Below are 26,429 nucleotides of genomic sequence, written 5' to 3' on the forward strand. Positions count from 1 at the left end.
ACTCCTGGCGGGAGCGTCCATGTGCGGATCTGGAGTCAAGTGCACAGGAAAGGCCAGCGCTGTGACAGCACTGTGGGTACAATGAAAGGCCACCCCTCACTTCCACAGCCCTCTTTTGTGCGAGAACTTGAGCGGACAGGATGCTGCCTGAAAGGCAACCCCAAAACTTGCCACCCTTTTAGGTGGTCCTCACTCGGCCACACCCACAGGGCAGAGCGGATTTCCTGTTTTGTTCATTAACGTCTGCTGTATTTTTTTTTTTTAATTGGCTCTCCTGAGGCATAATTGACATAAAATGGACAGCCTAAATGTTAGTTAAATTTTTTCAATGTCTATTTATTTTGGAGAGAGGGAGTGTAGACAGGGGAGGGGCAGAGAGAGGGGGAGACACAGAATCCGAAGCAGGCTCCAGGGTCCGAGCTGTCAGCACAGAGCCCGACGTGGGGCTCGAACTCATGAACCGCGAGATCGTGACCTGAGCCGAAGTTGGATGCTTAACCGACTGAACCACCCAGGCGCCCCAGCCTACACGTTATCTAAAGCACAGAGTTAGATGAGCCCTGACTTACGTACAGACCCGTCACACCATCAACCTAATCAAAATGGTGAATACATTCGTGGCGCTCAAAAGTCAGAATGAATTTTGACCCAGGCCCCCCCAGCACAAGTCACCAAGCACCTCTGTTCATCGGGTAAGAGGAACAGAAGAGCTAACAGGTGCTGAGTGCTCACCGCCCCGACACGACGCTTCGTGTTTTACCCACGTCGTCCCGACAAGTTCCGGGAGACGTGCCCGGCACTCTGGAGGAGGCCGCGGGCCCAGCAAGGGCCTGGTGACTTGACTCCAAACCCCGGGGTGCGGCTCTGGGTACCTTCCTCTACTCCTCTGGGCCCCTCTCTCGCCTGACGGCAACGAGAGCACCCGCCTCACGGGGTCGCGGTGAGGATTCAGAGTGTGTACCTTTCCAGAGGAGTCAGGACGGTGCCTGGCACGTAGTGAGGGCTCCAGATGTGTTAGCTGAAGAAGATGATGGCAGGGTTGACTTCTTTGAATGGGACACGGACGTCCCTGAAAGTTCCATGACTTGCCCAAGGGCGTTCTGAGAGCAAACTAGGCTTTAACTTGGGCAGTCTGAGTCCACGCAGGTGCTCCGGACCCCGATGCTGTCCTGTCCGGGAGAGGGGAAGCTTGAAGCCTGATGCAGCCCGGTGTCCCGGCCTGTGTGGCTGCACGCCTGCCGGCTCCTGCCCAAATGGACCGGGAGGCACCGTGGGCAGGTCAGGCACACAGATTTCTCTCCGCAAACTCGACTGAACCCATTCTGACGGTCTGTGTCCTCACAAACATGACAGGCCGCTGCTGGTTGAGGCAGGGAACGTCTGAGACCCATTTGGGGGCCTCTCTCCTCCCACACCCCACAGAGGGAGCATTCCCGCCCCCGATGTGTCATCTGCGACCTCCGGAGGCCTCAGGCATGGCCTTCAGTTGGCTAGGATTTCAGCTTTGTAGGACAGAGTGGGAGGCAGCCGGGAAGAGGCACCTCCTACTCTCAATCGCCTCCGGGTGGGACACGCAAGGGTCCTCGGCTACCCCCAGATGGGGACTACCATTGTGGGAAAATGCTGCACCGAACAGGGGTCGACCCTGGAGGCTGGGAGCCCTCCAGCTGTTGGAGGAGGCGCGCGGCCGAGCTCGGGTGGAGAGAAAAGGGGTCCGGCTGGGCAAACGAGAGTCCTGGCCCCCTTCACCTGTTCATCCAGGAGCGCTGTGGCCAGGCTGTGGCCAGGCTCTGTGCACTCGCTCACGGGCCTGGGACCGCTGTCCTCCCCTCCTACAGACGAGGACGCTGAGGTCCCTGCGACTTTGCCGAACTTCACTGGAAAGCTTCCCCGAATGTGCTGACGCTGGCATCTGAATTCGGGTTTCCGTAGCATCGACCCAGACCCACACCCACTGCGCTAACCCCCCCACCGCCACCCTGCCTCTCTGGGGAGCACACCAGGTGCGTGACTCTGTAATGGTGTCATGCTTAGTACGTGCCAGGGGCTGGGTCAGGTCCTTACGTTCTCCGGAACTCCTCCCAAGAATTCCAGAAGAGTGAGCTCTGTCTCATAAGTGCAGTACTTGGGGGGAGGGGGGTCAGTGCCCCTGCACATCTGGCTTGAAGGGAGGCCCTCCAAGGGCAGAAGCGGACGTGGGGCCGGGTATTAGGATCCCGTTGCCTCTGCCACAGATGACTGGCGGCTGATGACAACACACACTGATTCCCTGACGGTTCTGGAAGGCAGAAGTCCTAAGCAGGTTTCCCAGGCCAACATCAAGGTGCTGCAGCATTGTGCTCCTTCTGGAGGCTCTCTGGCAGAATTGGTTTTCCTTCCTTTTTTTTTTAAGGTTTATTTATTTTGAGAGAGTCAGAGACAGCACAAGACGGGGAGGGACAGAGAGGGGGGAGAGAGAGGGAGAATCCCAAGCAGGCTTCGTGCTGCCAGTGCGGAGCCCGATGCAGGGCTCGAACTCACAAAACCACAAGATTGTGACCTGAGCTGAAACCAAGAGCTGGATGCTCGGCCGACCGGGCCACCCAGGCGCCCCCGTTTTCCTGCCTTTTCCAGCTTCTAGAAGCACCTGCGTCCCTGGGCTCGTGGTCCCTGCCTCCATCTCCAAAGCCAGCACTGCAGCACCCAAAAGCCCTCCCTCAGACTCTGAACTTCTGCCTCCACATCTCTCCTCTCTCTCTGCTGCTCTTGCCTCCCTGGGACGAGGGTCCTTGTGGTTACACTGGATCTACCCGATACGGTAGGATAAGCTTACACCTCGAGAGCCTTGACTCAATCACAGCTGTGAAGTCCCTCTTGCTGTGCAAGGTAGCATTTTTTCCCCGCTCCAGGGACTGAAATGTGGACGTCTTTGGGGGGCTCCTACTCAGCCTACCACAGGCTGGGACTGTGGTGCACCCCTGCCCCCGACACAAACGACCAGCACCCCCAGAGCCAGACCAGTGGGAAGGAAGGAGTTCAGCTGGGCCGGGCCGACTGAGGGTATCCCGCGGCCAGTGGAAAGGCCCCAGAGGAGCAGGGCACGGAGGTGGGGAGACCCAGGGCACGGCGCCCACACGCCTCCAGTCCAGGCCTGGCTCCAGATGGGGCTACATCCACAGGCTTGTTCCTCGAAGAGCAGAATTACTTTCAAGTTCTAAAAATACTGCCCGTTGCTAAACAAACACCGGGGCTCTTGTGAAATAAAGCAACAACATGAAAGGCCTGGCAAGGGGCGCCCCGAGATTCTGATCAGCAAGCAGATCGGGGCAGCTCTCTCCACTGGAGCAGCCAAAGCCATTTCCGAAGTTCTAGTGGAACTCAAGGCCAAGGTCAGGCTCTGGACAGGAGCCAGTGCCTGAAGCTGAAGGCACGGGGTGGGAGGAAACCCTGGAGAAAGACAGCAAACTAACATTTGTGGGGTGCCTCTGGGAGGGCAAACAGCTCTCCAAAACAGCCTCCAAAATACCCCTGCAAAAAAGGAGCATTTTTAGGTCCGTCGTTCTAAAGGCAAAACGAAGGCTCAGAGGTGAAGTGACTTGCCTAAAGTCACACAGCAAGGATTGCAACCAGGTCCACCCGACTCTAAGACCAGTGTCCTTTTGACTTTGCCACTTAAATTACCTCCAGGTTACCCATGAACTTGACAAACACCTGCTGACTGTGGCTCCCAGCAGGAGGGCAAGTGGTTGAAAGTGCAAGTTCTTGGGCCCGACAGCCTGGGTCTGAACCCAGGCTCTACCAGGGAGGGATCGTTAGCTCTCCGGGCCTCAGTTTCCTCATCTGTAAAGTGGAGCGGACGAAAGCACCTGCCTCACAGGGCGCTGTGAGGATTTAACGCGTCAGTTCGGGTAGAGCATTTAGGCTGGAGCAGGGCCGCACTGCACGGAAGCCGCGTGCCCCCCCTGCTTTGACCCCCGCAGTCTCCACCCCAGCCACAGCCGCGTCCTCTGGGTGGGCGTGAAGGAGCAGAGGACGCGGGCCCCCACGTGGCAGACAACCCGCACACCCACGCAGGCCAACCCCTGGAGCATCTTTCTGCTAAAGAGCCACGACGTCCACCAGCGGCAGGAGACTGTTCGTTCGCCTCCCACTCTGCCCCAAACTGGCTGGGGAGCTGGCAGGGCAGTTCCCGTCGGCAGAGTGGGAGCAAGGAGTAAAAGGGAGCCAAGATGGCATCTAAGCCCTGCCTCACCTCTATGGCACAGACCCACCTCTCTGCTTCCTGTCTGCCCGGTTCCACACCAAAGGCACTTAAAATCACGCTGTCAGCTAACAATTTGCTGTCCGCTTAGCCTCCAGGCGCTGTTCCCAGACGCCTTACCTCCGTTACCGCATTAACTCCCGTGGGCTGGAAAGTGCTCTACCCATTTCACAGATGAGGAAGTTCCAGCCAAGAGAGGTTAGATCCCTTGCCCAAAGCCGCACGGCAACAGAGTAGTTGAGGCGCGGTTGGAGTGGGCCTGGATGCCTCGGCTCCGCGAGGGCCCGCTGGGCCCCAAGCGCCCAGGGTCCCGGTCAGCCCCGCGGCCTCTGGGCGCCCGCTGCCAACTCCCAGCCCAGGCCTGCTCAGAGGCTCCTCTGCAGAATCAGCCTGACAAGCTGCCGGCTCCTGGTCTAGCACCGGGGGCCTGTTCACCCTTCACTCTTCAGTGCAGCTTTACCGAGAAGCCACGGCATTCTCACCGTGAGCTGGCTGCCGGGGACAGAGCAGAAGGAAATCAGACTCGACCCCCGTGCCCTCCTGCGTCTGACAATAAATGAGCGTCCAAATGCAGAAAACAGTCAGAAACCGTAAAACGTACTGTGAAGGGAACCATTTGGGGCTGATGCTGAGAATGACTGGGGGGGGGGGCGGCACAGGGCAGCAGGTCTCCAGGGGAGAGGAAGCTCCAGGGGCCCCTCTGAGCAGGTGACACTTAAGCCGAGTCCGTGAAGGATGAGCTGCTCTGGGAGGCGGGGAATGCTGGGAAAGAACACTCCAGGCCGAGAGGCCAGCAAAGCCAAAAGGCCCTCCAGGAACGAGTGGCCTTGGGGCATTTGAAGAACAGACCAGAATGTGACCCAGCGCACTAGGGGCGATGAGGTCGGTCAGGGAGGTGGACACTATGTCACACGGGGAGCATGCATGGCCCTCCCAGGGCCCCACATGCCAGGCCGGGCGCCGGGAGGTGTGAGGCACCCAACATGCCTCCTTCCTGCAGGTGGCAGGCCTCTGGGAAGATCAGCTCTTCCTGCGGGGACTGGGAGAGGCCGGCCGGAGGGGAGTCTGACGGGGGGGGGGAAGCACACAGAAGCGGCAGGTACCTCTCAGGCAGCATCTCGCTGGCCGATCTGATCTGCACTCCCCTCCGAGAAGCAAGACTTCTGGGAGGGGAGGGCGGGCGGGGACCTGGTAGCTTCCTCAGCGTCCTGTTCGTGCAACTCTCCATTCCTGGAGCGCTCACTGCGGGCCAGGCCCTGAGCTGGGTTCTGATGGCACAGTGATGACTCAGTCACACAGCCAGGGTGTTAAAATCCAGCCACCAGTGAAGGCACCCGGGGAGCAAAAGGAAAGGCATGAATCACTGTGCTGCCAGCAGGGGAGCAAGAGAGAGGGATGGGGGTCAGGACGCAGAGGGAGAAGGATGCGTCTGCAAAGGGAAGGAGGGGAAAAGCCCACCCGGTGGCCACGTGTCAAAGGCTCTGGACCCTGTGGGTGTGGGGGGCTGAGGACCAAAGACACAGAGGGCTGGGCCAGCTCTGCTGCCGGGAAGAGACTAGAAACTGGCGTGCGTCCTCTCCGGTCGGCTGCACGGGGTCCAGAGCCAGGGACAGAGGCCCGGCAGAAGGGGCTGGGGGTGGGGTGGGGTGTGGAGGGCAGCGTGAGCCGTCCAAGGGAGTAGCTCCGGTGACTGCTGACGGGAGGCGGCATGGCCCAGGGTGCCCAGACCTGCCCGTTTTCCAAAAGAAGGTGCAAATCCGCACCGTGAAGAGTTTCCGACTTTCAAACACTGGAAACGCATTCAAGCATTGAATAAGCAACACAGACTCAACAGAACATATCTGTGGGTCGGCAGCTTTACGGCCTGGGATAACCGAAGGCAAATAAAAACAAGGAAGTGCGTCGGACATGCCTGAAGGTGCTTGTGCCGGGCAGGAAAGGGCTTCTGGCAAGAGGGGCGTTTTGCACAAAGTGCCGAAGGCAGGAAAGGAGAAGCAGGTTACGGAGAACCCTGTCTGGCTCCTCCTGTCGGGCCCCTGATTATTTCCTGTGCAGCTGGTGTAGGTGTGCGAGTTCCAGCCTCTTTCTGAACGGCAAATGTACGGGGACGGAGGCCCAGCCCAGGGAGGCTGTCCCCCGGGCTCCTGCTGTGATGGAGCTGAAATGGGGAACAGTCGACGCCCATCAGGCTCTGCAGGGAACGCTGTGGGGCTCCCAGGGCGGAGGGTTCCTTGCTGTCCTTGCAAACGGGACAGCAGGGCCCAGCCCAGCGCTGGCACCTTGGGGGATCCTGACAAAGTCCCAGCTCGTCCCAGCAGAAATGCACCTGAAGGAGCTCCGTGGAGCTCAGCTTCTCCCTTTCTGCCCAGAAGGGTGCCGGCCACCTTCTAGGATCCAGCGCACAAGGCTCAGGCTCCCACTTTCCCCTTAGCCTCCTCCTGCTGCCCCAGGAAAACTCCCCCCCCGTGCTGCTAAGCACTGAGACAGCAGCGGTGGCCTTGGCGGCTCACGGCCTGCTCCGTGCTGGGCCTGAAGCATGGTGGGGTGAGCAAGAAGGTGGTGAGCGTGAGGGTGTCGCTCCCGTCCTCGGGGCTGATTGTGCCCGGGGCAGGTGGCTGAAGTGACAATCCATCCTCCCGTCCCCCTTCCAGGCAGGTCCCAGTATCATCCCCACTTTGCAGATGAATAAATATCATGAATATCATGAATATCATCCCCACTTTGCAGATGGTCAGACGGGCTGAGGGACGAGCCGGGATTTGAACCCAGTGCCTGAGATCCCAACCTCCACATATGATGGCCTCCATCGATGCCAAGGGGCAGCCAGATGACAAGAGACAAGTGACAGGCCACGGCCTGAGACGAAGGGAAAGAGAATCCAGCACAAACAGACTGAGCCGCCACATTTTCCCAAGTGCAAGAATGAACACTCCCGGATGACCTCGAGTCACTGAGAAATGTTGACCTGTGCTCCCCTGAGTCTGGCTGGTAAGGGCAGGGGCCAGGTTCTAGGAAAGCTTGCTGTCCCACGTGATGGTCACACGTGGGGACCCCGAGAGCCCAGGCGAGGGGAGGCGGTCTTGCACGCAGCTGCAGTGTTGCCCAGAGCTGGGGCCGGAGGCCCTGGCTTCTGTGGCTGAGCCGCACATCTGTCCCCACCTGCGTAAGGGTGGCCCTTGTGAACGAACTGCCCGCCTGCTGCCTGCGTTGACAGCCGTCCCCCCAAACAGGCAATGATCAGAATCCCACACGCTGGACGGATTTTACGAATCCCGTCGGCACTGCATCCAGACCGAATACAACCGGGGGTGATTGGATTTTCTGGCATCAGGAAAATCAGAGCCTAGGACAGCAATTCTGAGTGTGGAGCATCATTAGTCCAAGTGCAGCCACCCCGTTTTTAATTCCAATCCCCTCCAGCAGAGCTCGGCAGGGCAGAGCTGCGGGGCAGCCCTCACTCCCTCGGTGACTCCAGGCTCTGGCGGGCGGAGAGGAGAGGGCGGGATCGGGTGGGGATGGAAACGGAGATGCCCAAGCCACGGGAACTCTGCCTTTGCCTGGGAATGCAGTCCCCACAGGGGAGGGCGACATTCTCTCTCCTCTCAGGGAGGCTCGAGGAAGCCAGAAGGAGGGGGTGATGGTACAGGACCCCCAGCCAGGGGCCTGAGGCCAAACGTGGGGAGGAAGCAGGCCCTGCCTACACCTACTGCTTCCTCTGAAGGAAGAACCACTGTCCTCGTTCCCCTCCTCCTCCCTGGCCCGGGGCCTTCTGGATTCTCTGTTTCTACGCTACACCCCCAGGCTGGCTTCCTAAATCCCAGTAGAATCCCATCACTCCCTGCCTCAAGCCTGCAGTGGCTCCCCAGTGCCCTCTTGCCGGAGGAGACACTGCCCTGTGCCAGGTGCCCAACCCCCATCCCTGTGAGTTGTCCTCCTCTCCCATACCTGATCTGCCGGAAAGTCAGGTGGATTCTCCAACCTGTCCTGCCAGGACTGCAGCTGCCTTCCAGGACCACCCCCGTCCCCGTCTTCTCTCACAGGCAACATCCAGAGGGGCTGCTTCCCATGCGAATCAGGTTGAGATGCCTCCCTGCTTAAAACCGGCGCGATAACAAAAATCCACTTCCTCACTCGGATCGCAAAGCCCCTCCCGAAACTGCCTGTCCTCACCCCCAACTCTCTCCCCGTCCTTCACCCTCCAGCCACAGCGGCTTCCTCTGTCCCCCTCCCGGTGAGCTGCCCTCCCGCCACCACCCTGATTCATCAGCTGCCTCCTCCCCATCGGTGTCGCGAGAGACCCCTGCTTCAGAAAGGCCTTCGCTGACACCGCACGCCAAGGAGCCCCTCGCCCCGTCCCCAGGATCTTCCATGCCCCCCACCCCCATTTTCATCCTTTATGGCACGTGTTTCTATCTTATCTCTTTCTCGTCTGTTCGCTAATTTATGACTCGACTCTCCTCTAAACTGCTGAGCTGGAAGGAGGCGACACTTTGTTCTCTCCTCCACAAGACACTCGGCACCTCGCCCCGGGCCTGGCATGTGGCCAGGGGTCAATCGATATTTCTGGGATGAATGACTCTCTGCGTTTCTGATACCTGGCGAGTGCCTGCCGTTGCACCCTCGATTCAACCGAACAGAGGAAAGCAGCCGCGGCCACTGCTTGCTGAGGACCCACTAATGACTTAGCCGGTAGGTGCGGGCAAAGCCCCTGGGGCCCAGTGTCCCCTGTGCCTGTCCGTCTCCGGGAAGGCGGCCGGCCAGGGCCCCATCAGAGTCCTATACCCCTTGCACACAGCTCGGACACGGAGTGGAGCCGCTTTCCCTAAGTGGCTCCGGAATAAGAAGACAGCGGCATCCCCTCAGAGGTCCTGCCCCCCCCCCCCCCCCCCCCGTCTGCGGCGGGACGGGTGCACGGAGCCCTGGCTGGCCGCGAGCCCGCCAGTGGAACTGGCCTGGGATACGCCAACCAAGAAAAGCTACAGGTCAGCACTTTCTGGGATTTGCTGCTTTAATATTAAAATATTCATAAAGAGAGGCAATATCGCCGTGCACGCGTCTCCTATCTGCAAACGAGGATTAACATCTGTTCCCGGCACTCGGCCAGCGCAGGGCACGTACGGGGGAACTGGCGCTGTGCGAGGGCAGGGCTGCGAAACTGCCGGAGCCCGGCAGGCCAGCACTCGGGCGGCGGCCCGTCCTGAGAGCGCCTGACGAGTCTCACTCGGCATCGCGGCCGATGCAGCGACATTACCCAACACGGAGCCCACGTTCCAGCCGCCCCAATCGTCCCCAGGAACCGCTTCTGCGGCTGCTTCACCCCCCAGTCCGAGATCCCACATAGGGTCGCACGTTGCACTGAGCCGTTGTGGCTCCTGATCGTCCTTCAGTCTAGGCGGTTCCCTTTGCCTTCTGTGGGTCCTTTGGTGACACTGAAGCTGCCTGCTCCCGATCCAACGAACCCACAGGTGACATCGTGGCCTCTTCCTGTGTCCTGTCAGGAGGCCCACACGCCGGTTGCCCACTCTGGTGACTTTCTAATTATTTACACACTTACTTACTAGCTTTCGTCTCTCCCCTCCTTTCCCCCCTTAAGAATCTAATTTTCTCGGGGCGCCTGGGTGGCTCAGTCGGTTAAGCATCCAACTTCGGCTCAGGTCATGATCTCGTGGTCCGTGAGTTCAAGCCCCGCATCGGGCTCTGTGCTGACCGCTCAGAGCCTGGAGCCTGTTTCAGATTCTGTGTCTCCTTCTCTCTCTGACCCTCCCCCGTTCATGCTCTGTCTCTCTCTGTCTCAAAAATAAATAAACGTTAAAAAAAAATTAAAAAAAAAAAAGAATCTAATTTTCTCATTGTTTTGGGTGTTCACAGTGTCTCATCTTCGCCAGCAGCCGCCTCTTCCAGCCGGTGCCTGGTTTCTGACCCATCTGTCTCTGAATGCATCCTTGCTTTCTAGAACGACAGGATGGTCTAGTCATACCTTGTTACTTTCCGTTGCTCCCACACCCGGGATCCTCCACTGAGGTCCAAGGAGCCCTGGCTCCTTCTCACGGGGAACAGCAGTGAGCTGTGGGCACCAGGCGTGTGCATTGCTGCACAAGTCACTGCTTCTTCGCCCTTTCTGTGATTTCGACTCGTAAATCACATGCATATAAAATGTACATATGTAAATTATACGCGCACACACACACACACACAAAATCACGAGCATACTGGCACCTCCAACTCCCATCCAACACCTTCCCCTGTTCCGTATTCCCATGTTCCAGAGGCGATCCTGGTACCTAACAGTAGTTTACTTATTTGGTCTATTCCGTAGTCATGGAATAAGTCCACGGTTATTACACAAGAAGGACTGCCAACAAATCTATGTAAACTTCTAAGATTTGTTTCCCATTCTGTTCTTTTAAGCCTTTGGGTGTATTTTTTTTTTTTTTTAAATTTCTGAGAGAGAGAGAGAGAGAGAGAGAGAGAGAGAGAGAGAGATATCAAGTGCAGGAGGGGCAGACAGAGAAGGAGACACAGAATCCAAAGCAGGCTCCAGGCTCTGAGTTGTCAGCACAGAACCCGACATGGGGCTTGAACCCACAAACCATGAGATCATGACCTGAGGCGTAGCTGGACACTTAACCGACTGAGCCACCCAAGCACCCTCTGCCTTCGGATATATTCCATGAGGAGTATAGGGTAACCTGTTTCGTATTTGTGTTTTATTCCCAGGGCAAACCCTCTGAAGGGGGACTGGTGGATCAATGGGCCAATGCGTATGGGATTCTGCTCGCCGTACCTCACTTTCCCCCCACTGGGGTCACACCATTCTGCCTCTCTGCCAGTCATGCGTGAGAGTGCTAGTCCCCCACAGGTGTGTTGGTGTCATTCTGTGCTTTTGCCAACCAGAGAGGTGAGCAATGATACCTCTGGGCAGATGTAATTTGTATCTTCTTAATCTGCTGCTTATACTTCCAGCCCTGGGATGAAGGCTCTGGCCCTGGGGCCAAGTCCAGGGCTCATCCCGAAGGTGCTGGGCTGGGCATCCTAGCGGGGGCGGGGGGTGGTATTCACGGTCACCATGCCCACCCACTTGGGCATGAACACCGCGGACCAATGAGGCCCAAAACGACACGCTGGCTTCTGTGTACAGGCGAGGAGAGCTCTGGGTCTCTGGAGAAACCTCAGAAGCGTGCCCTTCTCCTTTGTGGAGAAAAAAGGCTCCCTGGTGTCTTCAAGAGACAAAAGCAACGTTCTGGCCTTCTGCCCTGACGATCAAGGACAAGCTGCCAGGCTCCTGTCGCGGGGCCAGGAGCTCCCTCCACAGTGCTCCGAGCAAGAGGCCAAGGGTGCTGGCTGGAGAGTGCCTGAGCGGGCCTTCGCTATTAATTGGCACTTCTTTTTCCTACATCAGCACCTGCGCTTCCCGTACCAGGCTCTTGGGCCACAGGAAGACGTCTTTAGCAATTCAGGTGGTGGAAAGATCCAGCACGGTGTCTGTAGTCCTCTTGCCATCACACAGTCACGGCCCCAGGCCGGGCATCCCTCGGGGTCGCAGGGTGCTGGGAACAACCTTGGCTCAGAGGGGATGAGTGGGGAGCCCTGGCCCCACCCCCAAGCCCAAGCCTGCTCACCTCCACCCAAGGGCTGCATTTTAAGGGCTCAGAGAAACTTGAGGCATTAGTAGGGCAGTAGGACTGTGTTCAGTGGGAAGGGGCACATTTTTTCTGAATCTGTCTATATGGCTGTTTCTAATTTGCACCAAGTCTCCACAGAGGCTAGTGGGAGCCCCACAAATGTCTGAAATGCGCATTTACAATCCCCAGATTGGTGACTGGCCTATGCTTTTTGAGCTAAGATCCTATGCTACTGGGTCAAGATTTCATTAAAATGTTTAGAAACCTCTCTTAGGAGCACAGACAGTCAAAAGCGAGGACCGCACTAGGCGTCCAGGGTGGGGAGTCTAGGTCCAGCTTCCAGCTTAGCTGGGGCATGTCACTTCGCCCCCAGAGCCTGGCCTCCAGGTCCCGACTCCCTTCCCCAGTCTTTCTCTGGGGAAAGGAGGTCTTTCCCAGCATCTCTTAGACCCCACTGTTCCACCCTTCTGGGAACCTGACTCCCCAGAACACTGTGCTCCACCAGGAGACACAGGGGCCCTCTGGGTGCGGAACATCAGTTGCCTGGAAACGCCTCCTTCTCAGGGCATCACGTGCTCTTGCTGAGGTTTTCACACGGAAGCCGCGCAGGCTAGGGATGCGAGCCTCCTCCAGCCGCCCCACCTCCCTTCCCCTGCCTTCCGCGTCCTTCTTCCTGCAGCCACCACCCGAAAGCTCCGTTCCTCTGGTGTCAACGAGGATGCGCTCCGTGATTTAATAGCTAACTTCTCTGCCTCCGCTCCCTCCCGTCGATCACAGCACCAGAGTGTTTTTCAAACCTCTCTGTCATGGGAAAGATCATGTCTTTTTCAGGTCCATAAAGAACCGAGTGGCCTGTGGTGTCCTCATATATCATGAGCGGTCTCGGAGGAACGCAGACGAACCTGCAACGGAGGCAAGCAAGTGCTCCGGGCGACAGGGTCAGGTGCAATGGAGGGCCAGTGGGGCAGGTGAGCCCTGAGGCCGGCCACCTCACGGTCACGGTCATGAGCATCCAACCCCCACACCTTTGTTTGTGTCATTCCCTGACCTGGAATGCCTGCCTGACACCTGTCCAGCTACTCGGATCCTATCCTGCTGGTCAAGGGCTACAGGTCCCGTCTGCCTGGGACAGTCCCAGTTTACTCCTAATGTCCCAGGAACAACCTTAGGATTATCATCTTTTTCAGAACTCTATTTAATAGGCCCTCTTTCTCTTATGAAACCCTCCCAGTTTAGACGATAAATGATACAGTCGCTGTAAGCCGAGTGCAAGAATAATGATAAAGAGGGAGCCACTGATATTTTAATACATGGGTACTTACTGCCCCAGCCTCTTTCTACGAATCTTCTCATTAAATCCTCAGGACCGGAGAGCAGGTGCTGTTGTAATCCCTGGGCCACCAACAGGAGACAGAGAGGTTGAGCAACTTGGCCAAAGTTCAAGTGGAGCCTGGTCCTGTCTCACCACCCGCATGACCTCGTGCACCTCTGCTCTTTACACACAGAAGGGAGATTAGGAACTATCCTGTAAGACGGCGGGCAGGATTCCACGAGCCGCGGGTTGCTTTCCTGGACGCTCCCTGCCGTCACTTCTTTCCTGAGAGTTTGGGCTGAACTCAGAAGCTCAGAGGGGCACCTTCCCTTCCCTATAGAAGCGTCTCCTAATTGCTCGCTATGAATTGGGAAATCTCTACTGCCCTTGCTTTTGGCATTCACATAGAGTGTAAACGTGGCAGGCAGGAAGCCCCCTTGTTTTGAGCCACAAATCCCACCCTTAAACTATTCACCATCTTTCCAACTTACTAGCAACAAAGTTTGAACAGCAACAGAGGCCACCGTGCCTTGGCATCATACCCCCCCCCCTTCTAGGGGGAGCTTGGAAAGCCCACCTCTGCCCGAGGAGAGCCCTCACACTTGCAGGGGAGCGAGGCCACCTCCCCCCCGCCCCCAGCCAGCCTCCGTGGCAAGCGGAGCCTCCAGACCATATGACAACAGCCTACAGCAGAACCCCCCATATGCCCAGTGGCCATCCATCACCAACGTGAAACTGCCCCTCAAATGTGCTGGCAGCCTGGACCTCCAGAAGAGTGGGAAGCAGAAACCCTCTCGGATGAAAAGAAATCCAAGAATAGAAGAACACTGCCTTCAGGGGTTCCCTGGTGGGCATGGAAGATCCCAAAGAGGTGAAGGGGGGCTTTACCAACTTCTCATCCAAAGAGGAGACACAACATTCCCATCCGTGGGACCGCAAGCCTCTGACTGACTCCCCACCATCCTCATCTATTAAGCTGTCATCAGGTGCTTTGGAAAACCCCGACATTCAGCAAGACATCACCAACCAGCTCATTCTTCTTCTTTTAAAATAGAACATTTTTAAAAATGTTTATTTTTGAGAGCAAGAAAGAGACCGAGCAGGGGTGGGGGAGGGGCAGAGAGAGAGGGCTCCCGGGGCTCGAACCCACGACCTGTGAGATCGTGACCTGAGCCGAAGTCGAACGCTTAACCGACTGAGCCCCCCAGATGCCCCACCGACCAGCTCATTCTTCTGCTCTATACCTGGACATACGCCTCACGGCGAGTTCGAGGTTTACCTGCCGCCAGCCAACACTCAGCCCTGCGCAGGTGAGCTGTGAGAGGTCTGGCGCTGGGAGGTCAACGCTCAGCCGGCCACTGAACAGTCCTGGTCGGCGTGCGAGCTAGTGGTCTCCAAAGCCACGCTCCTCTGAGAGCTCTAGCTGCCAATGGCCCCGCTCTGGCGGGTCTGGCCAGAGACCCCCAGTCCCCATCCGCCCACCTCCCCCGGGAAGCCACCCAGGGCCACCCCCGACCTTTCTGCCCAAGAAGGAAGCAAGTTTCCCCCAATCTGCAGTCACCTGAACTACGAGGAAGAAAGACAGGGGCCCTTTTTTCTCCAGTGACACTGGTGCTCAGCCAGTGCACAGATTCCTTAAATGACTCAGAGGCAGTGACGCGTTCCCCTGGTCCCCGTGCGGGAGACAAAGGTCAGCGCTCAGGATGACACCGACAGGTCCTACAACCAGGAAACCCAGCCTGGGGGATGCCACCCGAGCACGAGGACCTTCCGGAATCTGTGACCGACCGTGGGCATGTACCTGTGGGGTGTGGGCCCTCATTCTGCACTTCCCGAGCCCTGGGGGCCCAGCAAACATCTCGTCCCTGGTCCCTGCTCGGTCCCTCTTTCCCCAGCCCTGCTAACTGCCGCATAGCAGCAGGAATGGGAACAACCACCGAGAGGCAGAAATAACATACTCCAGACCCTGACCTCAGGGTGCTCCTGGCCTTAAAATGTTGAGTCAACAGCCGCCTTCCCCAGGAAGCGACAGTCCCGAAGCCTTCACAGGGTTTTCAATCTTATGCCTTCACCTCAGGACCCATTTTTTGAGCCCCTTGCCCAACACCCGGTGGGAGAGAGAAGGGTTAAGGGCACCAGGAAGGCCGACCCTCTAGCCGCATCTAGCTGGGCCCCGAATCCAGGACAGAACCTACCGAGGGAAGCACAGCACAGCCTCTTCCTGGGGCTCGGCAGGCGCTGGGGACACTGACCAGTCCTGGGCCGTGCCCCCTCCTGCTGCCTGAGCCCATGGGTTCCTGCTGAAGACTTCTTTCTTTCCTTGGGCACCGAGTTCTGCTGGCAAGGCCTGAATCAGAACGATTCTTGTAGATCTTCACAATCCAAAGTGCATGGGTGAGCAACTTGTCCAGAGTTCAGGGGCTGCAGAGGTCAGCGGGCTAAGGGCTTCCAGGTTGGGCTGTTGGGTGTGGGCCCCGAAGCTTCTCTCTGGGCCGGGGTCAAAGTGGCAGGCCCTGCAGCACTCTCTGTGACCGGCGACAGGCAGGCAGCCGGTTGGTCGCGTCAAGCTTCTGTCTGGCTTTCCGGGAGGTACTTTCCCCCTGTGTTCTGAGTATGCGGCTCACATTCCAGTGGGACTTGTCACAACCCTCGGCCCAACCCGCCCGTTTTCCAGAAGAGGCCTGCAGAGGTCAGGGGCAAGCCTGATGGAGAGCCCTGGCCTCCCGACTGCCCACTCCAAGGTGCCCCCCTACCTCTGGCCCACAGGCCCAGCCTCACTCCAGAAGCCACGTCACAAATGATTCGTCGTAAAAACCAACTGTTAACCACTTAAGCAAACAGCAGCGGGACCCACGGGCGAAGTCACGCAGGCCCTAGAGCCACCCATGCCTTCCTGGGTTCAAATTCCGCCTTTCAGGAGGCTACTGCTCTGTCAGTCTTCTTGTCTAAAAAACGGGGAGGATTATCCGAGACAATGTATGGGATTTACAGCCCATGCATTCCTGGCCTACAAAAGCGTTCAGTAAAGGGGTGCCTGGGGGGTTCAGTCGGTTAAGCATCCAACTTCAGGTCATGATCTTGAGGTTCGCGAGTTCGAGCCCCACATCAGGCTCTGTGCTAACAGCTCAGAGCCTGGAGCCTGCTTCGGATTCTGTGTCTCCCTCTCTGTCCCTACCCTGCTCTCACTCTGTCTCTCTCTCTCTCAAAAATAAATAAACATTAAAAAAATTCTTTAAAAATATTCAGGGGCGCCTGGGTGGCTCAGTCAGTTGAGCGGCTGACTTCGGCTCAGGTCATGATCTCGCGGTCTATGAGTTCGAGCCCCGCGTCGGGCTCTGTGCTGACAGCTCAGAGCCTGGAGCCTGTTTCAAATTCTGTGTCTCCCTTTCTCTGACCCTCCCCCATTCATGCTCTGTCTCTCTCTGTCTCAAAAAGAAATAAACGTTAAAAAAATTTTTTTAAATAAAAAAAAATAAAAATATTCAGTAAATATGTATTTTAATTATGTATACATTAAATGCGTATATTATTTTTAAAAATATTATGGAGCCGGGGTGCCTGGGTGGCTCAGTTAAGTGTCTGACTCTTGATTTCAGCTCAGGTTATGATCTAATAGTTCGTGGGTTCGAGCCCCACATCGGGCTCTGTGCTGTCAGCACAGAGCCTGCTTGGGATTCTTTCTCTCCCTCCCTCCCTCTCACTCTCTCTCTCTCTCTCTCTCTGCCCTCCCCCACTTATGCTCTCTATCAAATAAATAATAAACTTAAAAAAAATATTACTGAACCATCAGATGTTCACCTCCATCTTTTCTCTATTGTAGTACCTGACCCTGAGCAGAATTAGAATGCTCCTTTCTAAATTTCTACATTATTCTGAGTGCCAAAAAATGCCTCTCCTCCTGCTGTGCCCACACGCTGGGCTAGGGCACAAAGGCCTGCCCAGCTTGCCTGGCGGGTAGCAGCACCTTGTGTCTTAGGCACCGGCCAGTCCAGGTGGCTAGAGCTATTTAAAGAGCTGGGCCGGAAGCCCAGGCCACGGTCACGCAGACTCGGACCTCTCTGGTCTCTGCCTGTTTCTGGAACGTGAGCCCAGGAGCCCCGCGTGCTGGGGCCTTGACAGCTCAAGGCTCTGCCCGGACCGGCCGGACGCTGCGCACCGGGGCCGGGTCCCCTCCGTGGCCCGCTGAGGCTGGCGTGCGGGGCAAGGCGGCAAAGCTGGAGTCTGCCTGAGCCATGTGGCCTATGGGGTACTGGGAAATGCTGCCCACCCCAAAACGCGCCATCCCCAGGACCCCTCATTCCCCTACCCCCCTTTCAATACGGCTTCAATGATTGTAAGTGCACGCTATTTAATACGCACCGTTAGAGACGGTCGGAACATACGCCTCCCCCGGGAAGCCATCACCACAATCAAGACAGCGAACACATCCGACACCCCCAAGTCTCCTCCCCCCGTTTGTGAGCCACGCTCCTGTCCTTGCTTCCGCCCCAGGCAACCACTCATCCCTCTGACCTTACAGATTCCTTTCCATTTGCTAGAGTTTCATGTAAATGGAATCATCCGGGATACGCTCTTCTGTTCTCTGGGCTCTGTCGCTCAGCGTGATTATGTTGAGATCCACCATGCGGCTACGTGGATCAGTAGTTTGTGGCTTTACTGCCGAGTAGGATTCCACCAGAGGATGCACCGGATTCCCTGCATCTGTCGGACATCCGGGCTCCTTCCTGCTTTTGGAGCGATGACGAAGAAAACGGCTACCGCCATTTCTGGGCCGGTCTTGGTGCGGATACGTTATCTCCCAGGTGAGTAAACACTGGGGAGGGAATGGCTGGGTCACATCTCACCCGGCTGTAAAACACCCACGTTCCCGTGGTCCTTCAAGATCTTCTAAGTCGGGCGATTTAATTTCTACTCTGTTCATTGTCGATCGCTGGCCTTCTCCCTCTCCTCTGTGGCAGATGGTATTTTTGCAAAGATGGACACAATAGTATCTCCCATACCGCGTGCTCTTTACAGCGTGGGGTCTGGCTAGCCTTGTGGCTGGCCCGTCACCAACAGAATGTGGTAGAGGTGACGCCAAGTGACGTCTGAGGCCAGGCCATAAGAAGCGTGCAGGAGGACCCTCTCTGCGGGGGGCCCTAAGTCTCCACGTGCAAGGCCTGACCACCACGCGGGTGCTCTGGGTATCGTTTCCAGCTGAGACCCGCCCCCACCCCCTCCCCAAGGCACCATACATGAGTGCAGCCGTCCTGGACTCTGGTGGAAGGGTCCCCCACGGCGGGGCCCCGCTGACACCACACGGAGGTGCAGAACTGTCCAGTTGAGCCCTGCTAATTCCCCGACACAAAATCATGACATATAAGAACCACTGGTGGTTTTTATACCACTAAGATTTGGGGCCAGTTTGTTATACGTCAGTTATCAACTGGCGCGCTCTTCTAGAACATCAGCTCCATGACCAAGGGACCGTTTGTCTGTTTTGCTCACAGACCTACCCCGAGGGCCCAGAACAATGCCTGGCAGACAGATCTCCACAAGCGTTTGTTAAATAGACAAGGGAGTGGGGTATGATTTTATGAAGACTGAAGAGATTTCCGTTGAGCAAAAACTGACCCTGGTGTGGTAGTAACGGATCTGGGTCAAGTTCCACTGCTGAGACCCGCAAGCGGCAAGACCCTCCTGGCGCCTCGGTTTCCCCAACTGTAAAGTCAGGCTCACTCTACCTGTGTCGCAGGGCTGTTCGGAGGTTACCAGAAAACGAAGATGTGTGGAGGGCTCAGCACGGGGCTAATAACCCCAGGAGGTCCCGGATGAGGCTTGCTAAATCTGAGTGAAAAGGTGCCATCCCTGTTCCCTACCCGCTTCGCCTGTGTTTCAGTTGAGGCCGCGAAGCCCCGCTTTCTCCGTGCCTGATCAGACATCAGCGGTGCTGCTCTTACGGGAAGGACCTTACCCCCACCCCCGAGGTCTCTGAGGCCAGGAGAGCGTCCCCTGGGGAGTCGAGCAGGGCCGAGGAGAATCATGGTTGAGGCCCCTGTCAGACTTGGCCCATGTCCACGGCCATCTGGGGCCAGTGCTCACCCCGGCCGAGCAAGGGTCCCTGCAACTCTGAAGAAAACCCCTCCCTCGCTCATAGCAAAGCTCTCCTCCCAGGACAGAGGCCAGCGTGGCTTTCGCTTTCCTGCCGCAGGCTCAGGGCCATGTCGTGACCCTGTCAGGGCGAGGTGGGCTCGGGACCTCCACCGTGACAGAGGCCACGGCTCCAAGTAGAATTTAATGGGGTCTTGGGCAACGCCATTTGAAAGGCAGCTCGAGAACGTGGCTTTTGTCACACCGGTCTTCCTGCCTCTGCTCAAGCTGTTTCCCCTGCACGAGTACCCTCTCTGTCCCTGCCAGCATCCCCTAAGGGCAGAAGTCCACGCTGCTGAAGTCCAAACCTGGCTCGAACCAGGTACTGCGCATACTCCTGGCACACTCACAGCGCACCTCCTGGGCTTGTTGGGAAAGACTAAATGAGCTAAAGTTCTGGAGTATGTAGCATAAACACACTGCTCAGAAATGCTAGCTGTCGCCACTACCACCAGCAATATCATTTCAGGGGATCCATGAGGAAAACTATTTTCATAATAATGCTATGATGCTATTTGCCTTTTTTACTGTGTATTTTCACCATTGGTACGAAAGCAACGCAGAGTAAAATGCTGACCACCTTAGCAGAAATCCAGGCAGAGGCATCAAACCATATTAGTCGTTATGTTCTTGACACCATGCACTTGTTCTTGAAAGAACAAACAAACAAACGGGGAGGGCACAGTTTTGCTTCCGAATGTCCTTGATGAAGCAGTAAGAATTATTAATTTTATTAAAACTTGATCCTGAATACTTTTTTTTTTTTTAATTTTTTTTTTTTTTAACGTTTATTTATTTTTGAGACAGAGAGAGACAGAGCATGAACGGGGGAGGGTCAGAGAGAGGGAGACACAGAATCTGAAACAGGCTCCAGGCTCTGAGCTGTCAGCACAGAGCCCGACGCGGGGCTCGAACTCACGGACCGCGAGATCATAACCTGAGCCGAAGTCGGCCGCTTAACCGACTGAGCCACCCAGGCGTCCCACTTTTTTTTTTTTTTAAATGGAGGCACATTGAAAGCTCTTTTGCTGCATACCAAAGAACAAGGGCTATCTTGACGAAAGACATTTGCATGACCATTTGAGTTGCAAGCTAAACTAGCCACTTTTGCCATAGAATACCACATGTACTTGACAGACAAGTGACTAATGTATTAACCGAGGTACCTGGCAAACTGCTAAGTCCACAAATGAACTAAGTGAGCCTGTTCCTTCTGAGAAACAACTGACCATATTGGTTGTCGATGATAAAATTTGAGCTTTCAAACAAAAGTGAGAATTTCGGCAGATGTGATGTGCCACCATGCCAAAAGCTTCTCGAGACTTAAAGACTTTTCTGATGAGATGAGTGGTGATGTTAATAAATGTGACTTTTTGGTGATGGATAATGAAGTATGTCATCATTGAGAAGATGTGATCATTCAGGTGATGCACTGCTCAAGTGATCAATGGTAGGGGCGCCTGGGTGGCTCAGTGGGTTGAGTGACCATCAACTCAACTCATGATCGCACGGTTCATGAGTTTGAGCTCCACATCGGGCTCACTGTTGCCAGGGCAGAGCTCACTTCAGATCTTCTGTCCCCCTTTCTCTCTGCCCCCCCTCTGCTCATGCTCTCTCCCTCAAAAATGAATAAACATTTATTTTTAAAAAAGTGATCAATAGTAGATGCTGAAAAGTCGTGTGTGGTGCAGACGAGACCAATGGCTATGTTCACTGCAACAGAACACAAAACCCTCACCAGAGAAAGTCTGAGATCGCACACAGCAGCAAATCTCTCAGATACTACCATCTAGTGAGTTTTAGTATGCCAACAAATTTAGTAATACCTACAATCACCTCATAAGGCAATTAATACCCTCCTCCCTTTTCCAATATTATCTGTTTGCTGCCAGATACTCAACTCAAACAACAAATCACCGTAGCCTGGCTGAAGGAGCAGGTATGAGAATTTGGCAGTCTTCTGGCAAGTCTGACGTTAAAAAGGTTTTGCAAAAATGTAAAACGCTGCTGCTCTCCTCACTCAAGTAGCTTTGTTTGGGGAAAATATAAGTATTTTTCATTAAAAATTTTAAATTTATGTTAACACGTAATGGTTTCACTGCTGTTGTTTAAAAATAAATTATCGGAGACTTAAATAGGTTCTCAGCTTTAATTTCTAGAATAGTAAACACCTACAGAACTAAACCACATAATTAAGAGCTCCTTTGGGGCACCTGGGTGGCTCAGTTGGTTAAGTGTCGACTTTGGGTCAGGTCATGATCTCATAGTTCGTGAGTTCGAGCCCCACATTGGGCTCTGCGCTGACAGCTCGGAGCCTGGAGCCTGCTTCGGATTCTGTGTCTCCCTCTCTCTCTGCCCCTCCCCTGCTCGAGCTCTGTCTCTCTCTTTCAAAAATAAATACACATTTACAAAAAAATTTTTTTTAAAAAGACCTTTTGGGTCCTCAATTTTGTAAAGAGTATAAAGTGGTCTGGAGACCAGGAAGTTTGAGAAATGTTGTCTTAAGAAAATAAACTGATTTACAAACCCAGATCTTTGAGAAAAAAGTGGAAACAACTTATGTGTCCAATAACCAGGAAGTGGCTAAATTATGGGGCCTCCATTTGCTAGAACATTACGTAGTCATTACAAATTATGTTTTCAAAGAGTATTTATTGCGAGAAAATGCTCAATACACTCGACACACCATTTAAAAAAGGCAGAAGCAAATTTTCATGGTCATGTTTCTGTAATGCCTTGATTCTCAGGGGGAATCAATGGAACTGAGAGGGGGAAGCTGGGGAAATTGACAGACACCCCAAAGGGGCCCCATGAGCTGCAAGCTCACTGCACCTGTAGGGCTGGAGGACCCCGGTTATGTTTAAACACACAATAACGCCATTCTTTGTTGAACGATCATTCTCGACTTCTGCCTTTACACACACAGCGAGACCGAACTCCTAAACCTGACATTCCAGACTCATCCCCAAAGGAACCAAGGACTGTTCTCCCCGAACGTGGCCCTTTGCTTTGCTTTGGCATTGGAACCCCGGGCTGGTGTTTCTGGTGTTTGCTTGAGTTCCTCATCCTCTCATGTTCTGGAAAATTCTGGTCTCATCCAACCCCCAGGCAAAGACGGGGGCAGGTAGGCAGGGAACTGCCAGGGTGGAAGTCTTTGGGGGCTTTGTGTTTTCCCACTGCAGGGACGCCGGCTGTTAACAAGCATCACCCAACATCTGCTGCTTACTTGCTTTGCGCATTTATTCTCATTCTCCTCATTATGGGCATATAAATCCCTTTTCATGCTCCAGCCTCCTTCTGCCCACATCTGTCTGCAATTTACTCACCACGTGCTGTGGCTGGGGAGAAAGTGTCTTATTTATGACTTTGGAGAATGCCGGGCAGGATGCTTGGGCCGGCTAAAGGTGCCCACTGCTTTTGGGAACCACCGCGACCTTGAGCTTCGGTGGGCTCAGGGGGTCTAAGGTCCGGGCCACCCCTAACGGGAATCAGGGGACGAACATCTTCAGGCAGATCCGAGGTGTGCCAAGCCCCCTCTCGTCCGGTAATCACTAAGTGTTTGCACTAACAGTACTAGGCACTCGGCCAAGCACTTTATATCTCATTTAATCCCGATGACAAGTGATCTTGTCCTCTTCCTTTGAAGTAGCTACTATTATTGGCCCCAATTATAAGAGAAACAGCTTTGGTTTTGTTACCCTCAGCAAGAGAACTATATAGTTCAGAGAGGTTAGGGAATTTGCCCGAGGTCACGCAGCTAGTAAGTTAGATAGAGCTGGGATTCAAGCCCAGATCTGACCCCAGAGTCTGCTGTCCCCTTTCCTGAGCTACGAAGGCCTCCTGTTGCTCTCGTCCACCGGACTGAATTCCCCAGAGGGAAGAAGAGGGATGCTCCTGCAGGGGAAAGTTTCTGACTCTGCTTGTGATTAGCTCTATAACCTTGACCAAGTTACTTAACCATTCTGAACCTCATTCAGGTGTCTCCACCTGGGAAAGGGGGTTGATACCCCCTGGTAGGGTTGGGGTGAGGGACAGATCCAGTGCTGGCACACAGTAGGTGCTCCAGAAGGCTTTCCTGTCATGAGTACTGACAAGCCCTTGTTGTTGAGATTGCTGTTGACAAGGGAGCCACTCCCTCCGGCAGATCTCCGCGCCTGTGGGTGACTTCTGGTGATGGATAAGACGCCTTACAGCACAGAGTTAGGAAGATAATGTTTATTAATGTTTATATAATATATAAATGTTTATTTATTTTTGAGAGAGAGAGAGAGAGAGAGAGAGAGAACAAGTAGGGGAGGGGCAGAGAGAGGGAGACAGAGGATCCGAAGCAGGCTCCTCGCTGACAGCAGAGAGCCCGACGTGGGGCTCGAACCCATGAATCGGGAGATCGTGACCTGAGCCGAAGTCGGGACGCCTAACCAACTGAGCCACCCAGGCGTCCCAAGCACGCACATCTTAACAGGCAGCTCTCCACCCTCACAGACATCGCCTCAGTCCTCAGGCCAGGAACGAGGTCTGGAGAGGGCAGACTGTCTGTCCCAGGAGCTGGGGAATGGTGGATAAATGAGCCTGCCCATTCCTTTGGACCGAGAAACAACTTAGAGAGGTTTTGCGCCTCCCCCCCCCCCATCCCCCCATCCCCAGACGGGTCCAGAAGGGCAAATATGGGTGAGAATTCTTTCCCTGGTCAAGGACATGGAAAGCAGGCTTCCCCGTCCCTGGAATAAATACTGGCAAAGGTGGCTGGGACTGCGTCCAAGGTAGTCCCAACTCTCCACAGGGTCATAGCACTCAGGGAGACCAAAGGACACCAGCTGGCCCAGCCCGAGGCCCCGAGGCACTTCCTCAGGGAGATTTCCCGTGACTGGAGTCTCCATCCTGAGAAAGGAGTGATGTCAGGAGACCCCCGGAAGCTCGAAGCTCGTACAGATCTGCCCAGACTCCTGGATGGCTGCACAGGCAGCAAATGCGTACGTGCCCGGCGCGATGACTTCCCCATCGCCCAGCATCGGCTGGACCACAGCACATTCCACCGGCCCCGTCTGGCCTGAAGACACCACCCGGAACACTGAGTGGCCCCACCGGAAGCACTACCCCAGCAGGAAATGGTTCACCTGTCTTTATGAGTAACACGTGTTGCTGAAAAGAATTCACAGGGGGCTGTGCACCCTCAAAGATGACTCTCCAGACTTCCTGGGGGACATTAGTGGGACGCTGGACAGACAGCCTGCTTGGCCAGTGTGCCAATGTTCTGCTGCTCATAGCCCAGCTCCGGGCAGGGAAACCCAGTACCAGAGCCGACTGATTGGCCTGCAAAACCCACCTTCCCCACCCCTGCTTCCCTCCCAGTTAGCCCAGTGGGTGGGCCCGGACGCCCAGGTAGACACTACATTCCCCAGCTCTCCCTGAAGGCGGGCATGGCCGTTATCACCAAGCTCTTGCCAAAGGGAACGTCTGCCCCTCGATTTTGGCTCTTTCCCTGGATCTCCCCCAGGCCGAGGGGGAGCAGAGATACCCCGCAGCCTAAAATGCTCTGCTTGGTGGTTATGGAAGACAGAGACAAATTCCTTAAGCCACTCCGTTTTGGAATGTCTTTGCTATAGCAGCCTGAATTCAACCTAAGTAATGAAACCGCTTTGGCTTCAAAAATGAAGTTTTCAGGGTATTTATCATTCTAGTGAAATGGCACGTGGAAAGCAGGTTGCCAAGTTTTACTGCTTCCCCCCCCCCCCCCCCCCCGCCCCGCCCCGCCCTGCCCAGGAGAATCAGAGACAGTAAGGGGGCCTCCAGAGAATCCAGGAAGCCCCAAAGGCCATTTTCTTGCCCTGGGTTACGGGTCCGAGGTCTCCACGCACTGTTAGAGGATGACTCTCAACCTTGCTTGAATAACCTCTTGAGACCCCCCCCCCCAAGCCCCAAAGAGCGCGGGCAGGTGGCCCCCAGGAGTGAGGGGTATGCCAGCCGCTAGGGTCCCGGGCCAGCTCTAGGGAGAGCGGGCTGCACACGTGGGACTGCTGGCTTCCTCCTTCCCTAAAGCGGCTTCTGGCTGGCCGCGTGGTGCTTACAGGTGGCCCGGCTCAGCCAGAAAGCACCACACTCTCTCCCACCTCCTCTCTCGTCTCCTCGGAGAGAACACCGGACACCGCACTTCTCAGAGGGGAGCCCCCTCCAGGCCGACCACGGGAGAAGGGGCCCGAGCCCCCCGGGAGACCGCCACGTTGAACGAGAGCGAACGTGGTGGACGGACGCCTCCTCCGGCAGAGGGTTCAGTGCATCTACACCGTCCCGTGAGGGGAGGTGCTAAAGGACCTCGAGAATGGCGGGAAAGAGGAGACCCAGCTGCTGGGTCCACATCCCGATCTAGCAGAGACGCCCGCCTGCCGTCCACGCCTCAGAGGGAGGTGGCCTGGACGGCCACTATGGAGAGCAGGTGGCGGTCACCCAGAGGAGGGAGTGACGTAAGCCTCCGACACCGCGACAGGCAGACATCGACTGAAAAGGGGACAGGGCGGCCTCAGCTGGGGGTCTAGGCGCCGGGAGACCCCCGTGTCCGCGCCACTCCCCCCTGCAGAGGCAGGACCCTGGCTCCTCGGCGCCCCTGTGGCCCAAGCCTGAGCCGCAGGCAAGGGAAGGGAGGGAGCTGCCGCCGACTAGCCACTTACCCTGCAAGGCTTCTTTGGCTCTGGCTAGCTCCTGCTCCTTCTGGGCCAGCTGGACCCTGAGCTCGGTGGCTGACAGGACCTCGGAGGACTTGCCACCCTGGGACTCCTCCAGGTCCTTCGTCAACATCTCCTTCATCTGGCGGAGAAGGTGGACTTCCTCCTGCAGCCGGGACACTTCTTCCCGCAGGAGCACTAGGGGAGAAGGGCACACGGTTAGAGGAAGGGGACACTTCCAAGGTGCTCTGGCTTTTCCTGTTGGCTCTGCATTCGAGGCCCTTCCTACGTGTGTGCCGGGAAGAAAAACCTCAAAGCCACTGGCTTTGTTCCAAGAGCCCCTGCCGCAGCCCTGCGCGCCCCATGTCCACCTGCAGAGCAGGCCTGGTGGGAGCCCCCCTCGCCCCCTGCCACATCCTCTAGGGCTCTCTGGTGCTGCCGTCCCTGCACTGAGCGCGCGTCCACTCCAA

The 26,429-nt window shown here is 55.8% G+C and overlaps 1 protein-coding gene across 1 annotated transcript in view; it reads right to left on the reverse strand.

Annotated features, from left to right (window-relative positions):
• The window catches only part of LOC125913085 (kazrin), a 75,798-nt gene extending 49,646 nt beyond the window's left edge, over positions 1-26,152 (reverse strand). The window contains exon 1 of the mRNA XM_049618041.1: positions 25,966-26,152. Within this exon, the coding sequence (XP_049473998.1) occupies positions 25,966-26,101 (136 nt within the window). The 5' untranslated portion in view covers positions 26,102-26,152. The remainder of the gene's footprint in view (positions 1-25,965) is intronic.
• Between the last annotated feature and the right edge of the window lie 277 nt (positions 26,153-26,429).

This window comes from Panthera uncia (assembly GCF_023721935.1).
Source record: "Panthera uncia isolate 11264 chromosome C1 unlocalized genomic scaffold, Puncia_PCG_1.0 HiC_scaffold_4, whole genome shotgun sequence".
Taxonomy (NCBI): Eukaryota; Metazoa; Chordata; class Mammalia; order Carnivora; family Felidae; genus Panthera; species Panthera uncia.